The following is an 11,233-nucleotide window of genomic DNA, read 5'->3' on the forward strand; positions in this document are numbered from 1 at the left end:
TCCGTTTTTTTATGTTTTAATTTTTTCAGAATTTTTCAAGCGCTTCTTTTTTTTCTACAATTTGTTTTTATCGCAAGGAGAATGATATGTTTGTATGCTAATGGCGCGTGCATGAATCGAATATTTTCTAAAACAAAAATGTTTTGCTCTCGAACACAGATGAGATCACAGCCAGTTTCCGGCGTTTTGGCCCGTTGGTCGTCGACTGGCCACACAAGGCAGAAAGCAAATCGTATTTTCCACCTAAGGGATACGCTTTCCTACTTTTCCAGGTAAATTGTCCCATTAAATTGCAATCATCGACTTTATCGAGGCTGTTAACTTTTGCAGAATCCTCTCGTTTCTTATATCCGAAAACCAGTAACTTTTCTACAACGAAACAATAATGTTTAACTAAAATTGCTGATTGAAGATTGCGTTGGAGTCGCAAGCAACTGAAACTTAAAACAATGATTCTTCCATCAGGACGAGGCTTCAGTGCAGCAGCTGATCGACGCCTGCATCCAGGATGACGACAAGCTTTACCTGTGCGTAAGCTCACCGACGATCAAGGACAAGCCGGTGCAGATCCGGCCCTGGCGACTCAGCGACGCGGACTACGTCCTCGACGCTTCGATGCCTCTCGACCCACGCAAGACCGTCTTCGTCGGCGGCGTGCCTCGACCTCTCAAAGCTTTCGAGCTGGCCATGATCATGGACCGACTCTACGGCGGCGTCTGCTACGCCGGTATCGATACCGATCCCGAGCTCAAGTATCCCAAAGGCGCTGGACGCGTCGCTTTCAGCAACCAGCAGAGCTACATCGCAGCCATCTCCGCGAGATTCGTCCAGCTTCAGCATAGCGATATCGACAAGAGGGTATGAATGTTCACTGCCAATTACAAATTCAAAGGACGGCTTTTCAATTCGTTCAAAGCTCAAGCTCTCTTTTTTCAAAAGACTGCTACGAATTTAATGAAAAGCCTTTTTCGAAGCGTAGCGTCATCAAAGTTTTTTTTTCTATAAGTAACCAGGCTGATTATCGAAAGATCAGCTTATAATTAAATCGGCTTATTCAAGCTTCGCGAGCTCGTATAATGTTACTAATGTGAAACCGCCTAATTTTCAGGTCGAGGTTAAGCCGTACGTTCTAGATGATCAAATGTGCGACGAGTGCCAGGGCCAGCGTTGCGGCGGCAAGTTCGCTCCATTTTTCTGCGCTAACGTTACTTGTCTGCAGGTACGTACCCACGCGAAAATACATGCTGGAAAAAAATTTCAACGCGAGGAAAAAATTAAAAACGAAATCTCATGTGATTCCAGTACTACTGCGAGCACTGCTGGGCGACGATCCACTCGCGGCCCGGTCGCGAGTTCCACAAGCCGCTGGTGAAGGAAGGCGCGGATCGGCCGCGAGCCGTCCCCTTCCGCTGGTGTTAACCCCAGTCGCAAGTGCTGCAGCACGAGCAGCCGCACCACCAATACCATCACCAGCAGCACCAGCAGCACCACCACAACCATCACCAGCGTCGTCGCCGTCACTGAGAGACGCGCGCTCGCTACCGAGAGACAACAAGATACGATTACCCAACTCTGTGAGCCAGTCCTCCGCGATAGCTAATTTCGAAAAACCAAACCACGCGGGGGTCGGCCAATGAATTTTTTTTTCATTTTTTTCAACGGCGACGCGAGCTTGCTATCAGATACACGTGCGCCGATCGTCGTCACGAGCAGACATACCGGTCGGGAAATGGAGAGAAAGAGAGTAGGAGAGATAGAGAGGAAGACGCAAGGCAAAACCCCACACTCAATTACTACTGTTCTAATGCTACTCTATCAGAAGGAACTCTCTACCACTACTACTGAAACTATGCTATTACGATAGACGGAAAAATCTCTATTCCTATCTACTACTCCATTCATTACTCCCGCAGACATCTTTCGCGGTCTGTTTTTATTTCTGCGAGAAGAAAGAATAAGAAGAAGAGAAAAGGATTGTCGCCTCGTCGAGCCTTCTCCCGTGTTTTTTCATACAGACGTGAGACTTGCGTCGAGGCGATTTAGGAAATTGAAGAAGAATGAAAGAAGAGGATCGATATATATTATAGAGAACAAGAGAGTGAGAGAGTAGATGTCCGACGCTCGGTTGTTTCGTTCTTATTTCGTTTATCCGTTTTTCCGTTTTGTGGTGAATGTTGAAATAATCGATAAATGGAAAATCCACGCTTTACCGCTGTGTGTTTAGGAAAACCAATTTTCTCTGTATCACAGTTTCTCTAGCACTTAAGGATCTTTATTAACTACGTTTAATGAACAAAAAAAGATAACAAATACACAGACACACTCACGAACACTTAACTATACGTAGGTACGTTACTGTACGTTATTATACGAGCATACGTGTTTTTTGAAGGAAAACTACGACGAGATGATAAGGATGATGAATTTTAAGGGGAGATTGTGTGACGCGAAGAGCCGCTAACTTTGGATCCGTCTCTCGATTGTTTCTACTAATTGCGATATTTCTCAATCACCCCCGCAATCGATGCATGAATTTATTATTCAGTTGGTCCCAAAAAAAGATTTCTCACTTGCAAATACATATATATCAATTATATGTTAGTACAACGGAGACCCGCGTGAATTGTATATAATTTAAATGAATTATGTATGATTCGAATGAAATTATTTTTCCGAGGACTTTGAATATCCGCATTTAAGTTTTTTTCTTTTTTTTTCTTTTGCTGATTCGATAGTTCAGGAACATCACGTAGAATTGACTACTGAATTAACTACTCGCCGACGGAAGTGCGCGCTTTGTATTTCAATTTATTGGTTTTATAAACTTAGAGTATTTTTACCTTGCTCATTTTTATTATTATTTTTTACGCTAAAAAAAAACAAAAATCTAGTAAAATTTTGAAAAAATTTATATTCATACTGTCGTATTGACCTTTTCGACGGCGAGTTGTGCCAGTGTGATGTATCTGAGCATAAATTTAGATGATAACTTTCGAATGCAATTGAAAATCGACTCGTTCGAACCTTCGAGGCTCATTAAGCACCTCTTTTTTACCAAAAATATAACTTGTAAGCGTTTATATTCTAAAATTAAGCTATATTATGATTATATTTTCGTACAAGAGCACACGAGAAGACAATAAAACAACTAATCTTCGAGAAAAAAAATTCGTGCTTCGTACAAAACAAGACTTCATCGCGCGAAGAAAGCCATACTAATGAACTGACTGCTTGTTTTGTAATCTTCTGATCTTTATTGTAGTTTTTACACCATTCGTAAAGTTGTAAGTGCGATATTTATTTATAATTTAATGTTGTTTCTATTGTACATTATTCATTAGATTGAGTTGAATAAATGATTTAAAGTTTTTTATTGAAACGAGGTTTTATGTTTGCGATAGTTTTTACTTTATTTTTTTTAAATTTGCCAAGTTAAATATCAAAAAGCCAGCTAAATCTTTTGCTGTTATTGATTTTCTATTGAATCTAAAAACTTGTTTCATTATAATCATCAAGGCTATTATTATCTATTGACGGCAGAGTACCTTAGTACTCGAGTGAAAAATTCATACATGATTCACGTAAGCTTCTTGATACAGTTGTTGATTTTGCTATTTTGAAATTAATGTTCAAGAATCGTTCCAACTGAATTATTGGAAATTACATAATAAGCAACCAACTAATTAATTGTCTGTGCTATGAAGTTCTGACCCATCAGCAGTCACGTTCCGTGTAGAATCGTGAAATCAAAGTTTTGAAAAGAAAACGGAACCGATGATGAATAATCGAATCAGCAAAACTCAAGGGAAAGAAAAAAGCTTTTAAATAAACTATAATAAACGAAAGAGAGAAAATCGGAAAAGTGCGAGATGAGTAGCTCACCCCTCCTCATGTAAATAATCTAGGAAAAAGGAATCGGAACAGATCCCCGAACATTGCTATACCTGCCCGCGCGCCGGCAGCGCTGAATATTTTTTTCTTTTTCTTTTAGAGAAAAGAAACAAGTTTTTTTCTCTCTAAAAAAAGACGTAAGCCAATACACGAAACACACACTTAATCACGATTTCTTATCTCGGTGTATATAATCAAACGAAAAGTAACAGTTAATAAGTATAAAATTAATGCAATCGTGTAGTTCAAATTGAGAGAGGTGTCGAGATGTTGTGTGTGAAAGAAAAAAAATAAAAATGGATATTACCTACGGCGTAGCTCGTTGCAATTGTAAATGCAGATAAGTGAGCGGCGACGATAATTTTCTTTTTGTTTTCCACGATGTAATTCTATAAATATATATCGTCAACGCCAGATGCATATAATAGGTATGACGGATTTTGAGTAACGTAGGCAATTTATATAATTGTTAGAATGTATTTTACTAATATATCACTGATACATTATTAGAAAATATAACATGATTAGTGGTATGTTAGTATGACGAATTCGAAAAATTATATAAATGAACGTTACTAAGTATATATACGAAGATAACCATATGAGGAGTTCGTTTCGCGTATCTTCCCGCGACTTGACGTTTTCAATCTAAATGCACACACAAAACACATATTTAAAAAAACAGACATACACATACTTGAGTATTTAAAAGTATATAAAGTACCTACACAATAACACGCAGAATATAATAATAAATAATAATATTAATAATATTTAATAATAACAAAACAAGTAACGAGCGTTTGAAGAAGAATTTTCTCGGCGAAACCGAAATAACCGTACATAATTGTAATCCGAATATTTTTAAGAATAGACAGTCTCGGCGGTGAGACAGTTTTTTTATTTTTATATCGATTTTTCGAATTTATTATGATATTTTATTTTTTTTTAATAAAACAAGCAAAACGAAAGAAACAAAACACATAAAACGTAGGTGATATTGAAAAAAAAATAGATAGAGAAGTCAAAGCGTAAGAAAAGAATAGGGGCAAACCATGCGATGGGGATTATGTAGCCGAGAGATTGCAATTAGAAGTCGAAAAGCTCGTTTTACCGTCGAAAAAGCGCAACTACGCGAAGATGGTGAAAATCAGTATATAGCTAGCAAGCAAAAACGATACTTTGATGGATAACATAAAAGAAATAACAATATAAACAACAAAAATTATAGCGTCTTTGGAAGATGATGAGTGTCGTAATCGCAGAAGAAAGAAGTCAAGAGAGAAGCGAGGAAGAGAAACAATGAGGAAAATAAAAAAGTAATCTCCACATCTATATATATATATAAATATACATATATATATATATTTATTTTTTTGGTCTCCTTTTTGTATATATAACTTGCCGCCGTAGGATTTAGGTGGCATTTAGGTGAATCGCGCGAAAGTCGGCCGATCGATTGATCTCTTTGATGAGTCCAATGGAAAACGAAGATTGTAAAACAAAGCAAGAAATAAATAAAAATGCGAACCTTAGCTGAATTGAAGAAAATGATGAGTAAATAAATAATTGTAAGAATCGATGGAAGCAAAAAACGAGAGTCGAGAATAGCATATGGTAGGGGCAAAAAGTGAGGAATCCTCTCTCTCGTTCGTCTGAAGACAAAACTTTAAAAGAGAATGAAAGCGAAAAAATGACCAATAATTAATTTATTCGTTCCACGAATACATTCGTTCAGCTCGTACGAAAATTCGTGAGATTCACGGAAGAGGCGAGAAGAAGAGCAAGAAGGATCAGAAATTTCTACATCGGCGTGAAGAAAAAAAATATTACATCTGGAATTTTAACAAAATAAGAAAACGAGCATTAGTTAGTGCAATTTAAACAAAAATAAAGAAGGCAACAGAGCGCAATTGAGTGCGTTACGAGGGCCTTATTAAGAGAAAGAAAAATTTAATAAGAGTAAATAATTAGAGATGAGGAGTCGCGAGTATTGGAGATGTAAAACTACGATGATTTGCCGGGATTCTCGATCTCTTTGCGCCTCTGGAAGAGGAAATAGACAAAAAAAGAATGAAAACGGACGAACGCGCGCGCCGCTCGCAGTTAAATTTATAAATAAAAAAATACATAAATATATATATATTGTATTCTGTAATATATAAATATAAACGCAATTCATACGAGTAGGCGTGATTTTGCGCGCAATCTTTGTTCTTTGATTGAACATAATTTGAATTCTCTCCGTTGACAAAACGCTCGAAAGAACAAATTGTCGAAAGATCCACGCATCATGATTATAAAGTACACATGTTGAATACAAGATTTTTAAATGTGAAAAATGACGAACAACTATGTGTGGATTCGACGAGAGAAGCTCTATATATAAATATATATACATAGAGAAAGAAACGTGCGCAGCACGCTGATAATCGATCCATATAATAGTAGCGAAAAAAAAATTTACGTAGGCACCAATTCTCCTAAATCAACCGATAATTTATATATATATATATATATATATATATATATATATATATATATAATATAGAGAGTAGCGTTATTTCAATACCTGATGAGCCGGCGATGAAAAAAGAACCTTTTTCTATATAATATAGGGAAGCAATTTTTCTAATTTTTAATGCAAACGCGACATGATCGGTCGATATTAAATAATAAATAGCGAAATGTAAAATTATATGGCTATCCGTTCTACTCTCGACACGTACACACACTACGAATATGCACTTGCATTTTCTTTTTCGAAACACACCTACGTACCAGATAATAAGGCAGATAAACACACTTTGAAGTGCTATAAGCGACGATAGTTGATGGATAAGGATTTAAAACCTATGCCACGCAATTGCTTTTGAAATCGTTTCGATATGCTTCTGTAAGTTAAACGTCCTATTTCATTGTTTCTATAGATTTTCACACAGTATTAATACTCTATATGATATATCACGTAATTCTATAATATTCAATATAGATTTCAATCTTTTTTAATATACAGCAAAAGATTTTTTAACTATTTTCTTATGCGAATGAGCTTGTAACATTACGGCGTCCAGAATTATTTTGTTAAATCTTAAAATTTCTCGAGCATTATGCAATACATGTATACAGTGAAAAGTGGATTATCTACATGGCATACATCATCTGTACAAAGTCGTTTCAAAAGTGATGGGAAAGAAAACGAAAGAAAACCTCTTTTTGTTCGTTACAGCGTTTAAAAGAATACTGTGCTTTTTCGTATCTGTACAACGTAATCACATCACCGTAATCTCAGATTCGCCATAAAGAATTTTGTTGGCTCAACGAATGACCTTTGCTGTCGCAACAAAATTCAGACACACTTGCGCGTCTACACTTTGAGACTCTGAATGTTAAGAAAAGTCCGAACGAATAGTATGTTTTTTCTCTGAAACAATTACCCGACATCATTAACAACAGAAAAAGCACAAAGGAAGTCGCATGCAATTTCTCGCGTGTTTTCGTCCTTTCGAATCAGCTGTTCGACAAGCAACCACCCAAAAGAATCATTCGCCTTCTTCGAAGATTAAACGAACAAATAAGTACAGCAAAGCTACGGGATTTTTCAACATATCACGCGACATCAGAAGAAACCTAAAGACGTAGTCGAGAGCAGTTGGTAAAATTAGAAGAGGTCAAAACAAAAATCTAAAATTCGCCAGCTTTTAAAACAAGAGAAACGCAATCGGAAGAAGCGGGAACGTTTTTTTCGGGTCAGAGTTGACGAAGATGTACAATCAGCAAGGAAAAATCAAAGGAAATCCAAGTGCAAAAAGAAAGAAGAAACACGCTCACACGCCCTCTTTCGCGCGTGTAGAGACAAGAAGGAAGATGATAGTTAACGAAAAAACTAAATAAATACATAAACTAAAGTAATGTGTTAGGTGTGCGATTCTTCACCTCTTTTTTAATACGTGTGATAAAGCATTATATATTGAATATTGTAAACGCGACGATAATTAATACGTGTGCATATACGACCCGAGGAAGAAAAGTCATACTTCATACGAGATTATACGTACGATTTTGTCTATGTATAATTGTATTTGTTTATACATACGGTCATTGTTATATAATTATACATGACACCGGGAAAAATGATGTGTGCCAACGTCGTTGCAACGCATAATGCTCGTGATTATGCTTGCAAGCACGTACACGATTATTTCTCCCGGATCTGTTAATATGTTTTCTCCGGGGCTTTATACGATTATATATGAATATACGCTCGATATATTTGTATATATTTTTATATACGCGTATTTTATCCACGCCCTAAGATAAACTGATATATAATTGATGATGAATCGAATCTATTACGATGAATTCGTTTTTCTGTTGTTTTCTATAAAACACATGGGAAACAGGAAACATATTCGCGGGACTAACGCAAGGCACCACCATGAGTAACAACAACTACTTATTCACAAAATGGCAAAAGCATCGGTCAAAGAAGGACTGAAAAATCGACGGAAGGATTAACAAAGACGCGAGAAGGGAAAGAGGAAGAAGACGAGTCAAAAGTGCGATTTCACGTATAAGCGACAAAAAGGAGCAAAACAAAAGTGGAGATCGATGACTAAATGCGGCAAAGCGAATGATAGATGAAAAGCTTAAACTGAAGATGATTGATCATAACGAAGACGATATACATTGGACGAGAACGGGATAATTGAAGCACTGGTAGTCATTTAAACGATAGATTTGTATTTTTCAGTGTTGAGAAGTTTTTTATACCGCTGTTATATTCTTGTCTAAATATCTTAGGTTTCGAAATGTGAGCGACCGCTTGCGTGAACGCGAATGTTAGAATTATAATGAGGCGTTAGAACGTTTAAAACTGATAATCGAGCAAGGAAAATGGAAGAAAATTTTTGGTAGAACTGCGTTGAAACTTTTCTTATTTTCGCCTTATTTTTCTTACTGGCAAGTAGGATCGTCCCCAACCCCACCAGCAAAGACAAACATTGTACACGATATGATACGACCTAATGACGTTTTTCAATTTTTGTATTCGTATGTTCGCTTATTTTCGTTATACGTTTTGTTTCTTCTTCGCTTCGAAAAGTTATTCCAAGTGGAATCAGCTGACGCTTTCGTGTCTCGTAAAACGAAACGATACTGCATGCTCATTGATAACATACGAAAATTGTAACTATTTTTTTTAAATACCCTGTCTTCATACTATTTTGAAAGTTTTTGACGCTACAAAGTGGCTTACTATGGCATGGCGAATTTAACCAAATTTTGATACTTTGAATGAACTGTAATTATTAAGTGTAAACCGTTTTTGAACACGCAGAGACACTGGTTCCACTGTAATAAAAACGAGTTGACGATCGATGTAAAAAAAAATTGAGAAATCAGAAATTCAAGGGTTAATAAAGAAAAAGGAACTCGGAGTATCGCGCTGATTAAATCGCGCCAGAAAAGTCAATGAATTTCGAAGTGATACGTACGTGCCGTGCGTACTTCCTACACTACAAAGATTGAATCCTTATTAACTTCTACTATTATATATACACGTTACTTTTAAACATACACACAGATATGTTTTAATGATTTTCTTATATTTTTTGCTGCGCTAAATATTGAATTTCTAGTGCTAGATCGAGTTATATCGCAAATTTATATTACTGATATATAATTATTATTAAGATAAATATGAAACCGTGTTTTTTTTCGCTCGCGACAGATTGAAATGGTTTTTATTTTTTTATATAAAGTTAATACTTTACGGATATATGAATTGTAACGATGATAATATTGATCATTAATTTGTCAAGCGATTCATTGCTATATATATATATATATATATATATATATATATATATATATATATATATATGCGATTTGTATAGAGTATATTATACCAGCATATATTTTACTCGTCCTTAATTTTACGCGAAACTGCTAGTGACTGTATGAAGCAGATGAGAAACTTCATATATTTTTTCCTGTATATGTCTCTCATTATATTTTTTTGTGTCTTTGTTTTACTAAACATATATATTTTTTTCTTTTTTTTATAAATATTATATATACATTGTATTGCGTAAGTTTGTAAGCGAAACGCCGATCGAGAAAGTAGTCTTAGCACTTATCGATTGCGATCACTAATCCTTTTTTGCCGTATATTAATTCGCTCTTTAGTGCAATTGCGACATCGGGGAAGCAATACGCAAAAAAAAATCAGCACGTCCGATAAATTCAAAAGAAAAAAAAGCGCGTGCTGATCTTTTACAATGGCGATTTTCTTCCTCTGCGCAATATTAGCCCTTGTAAGGTATTTACCCGTCGCGTCGCTATTTCGTAGAGATCTCCACGTACCAAAGAACACATCAGACACATACACACACCCCACACGAGCCCTTTTAATAGAAATTTTTATTGCCACACACACACACACACGAAATTTTTTTATTGGACACATCGGATTCACATACGTGACACGACGAGAAAATTACGATAAGGAACTTTGTTGACGTCGACGACAGGGACGAGTGGGATAAAAGTATAATGTGTAATATTTTAATCAATTAGATGATGATTATTAAGGCGTGGGACAAAAGTTGCAAAGCTTAATTAGCGAAGCGAGAGCGGAGATCCTCATCTACTGTAGAAAGGAGAGGGGACGTCTTGCGCATAGCCGAATATTATGTATCTTTTGTAAATTTCGTCGATCTTTTCTTCTTTTTTGTAATACTTTTAATCTTTAACATGGTATGTAATGATGATTCGGTCATTTTTTTATCGTCTCTTATAACGTTTTTTCGCTCTTGTACTCTTGTTCGTAGTCGCCTCGCGACGAAATAAGGGTATATAGTTATATTATGTACTTGTATAGGGAAAAAGAAATTCGCCGCCGCGATGTTCTTCGTTATATAGGTCAAATGATGCTGGGCGCAGTGCAATGTGTTTATTAAGTGCGAATTTTTTAAACTTGAAAGGAGTAAAAAATGTCGTCGCATAAAGTCAGCGAAAAGAAAGGAAATAACATAGCCAACGGTCGAAAAGCGCGAGGCGCTGAACACGACGGGCGTTTTACTCTTTTCATTGATAAACGATGCGAAGAAATGCAAAAATCATCACCACAACGCGGCTCGAATTGAATTATTCTGTGTGAAGCGTCGCGGCGACTGGGCTCGCCGTACTCGCCGTCGCTCTTTTTTCTAGATTTTTTAAAATAAGCTAAGCTAACTCTGTGTGTGTGCGTAAATGCGTAAACGGAACTCGAAAGCGCGCGTCGAATCCTCACTGTGAACTCTTCCTCGCGTTCTATGCTCTGGGCATTGGAAGTTTTTTC

At 36.4% G+C, this 11,233-nt stretch overlaps 1 protein-coding gene across 8 annotated transcripts in view; it reads left to right on the top strand.

Moving 5' to 3' along the window:
* LOC100119636 (cytoplasmic polyadenylation element-binding protein 2) overlaps positions 1–6,010 on the top strand; it is a 155,599-nt gene extending 149,589 nt beyond the window's left edge. For all 8 annotated transcript variants that reach the window (XM_031929012.2, XM_016988726.3, XM_016988724.3 and 5 more), the window contains 4 exons: positions 160–272; positions 466–858; positions 1,109–1,219; positions 1,303–6,010. In XM_031929012.2, coding sequence (XP_031784872.1) covers positions 160–272; positions 466–858; positions 1,109–1,219; positions 1,303–1,419 — 734 coding nt within the window. In that variant the 3' untranslated portion in view covers positions 1,420–6,010. The remainder of the gene's footprint in view (positions 1–159; positions 273–465; positions 859–1,108; positions 1,220–1,302) is intronic.
* Positions 6,011–11,233: the final 5,223 nt, after the last annotated feature.

The sequence above is a fragment of the Nasonia vitripennis genome, chromosome 4, assembly GCF_009193385.2.
Source record: "Nasonia vitripennis strain AsymCx chromosome 4, Nvit_psr_1.1, whole genome shotgun sequence".
Lineage (NCBI taxonomy): Eukaryota > Metazoa > Arthropoda > Insecta > Hymenoptera > Pteromalidae > Nasonia > Nasonia vitripennis.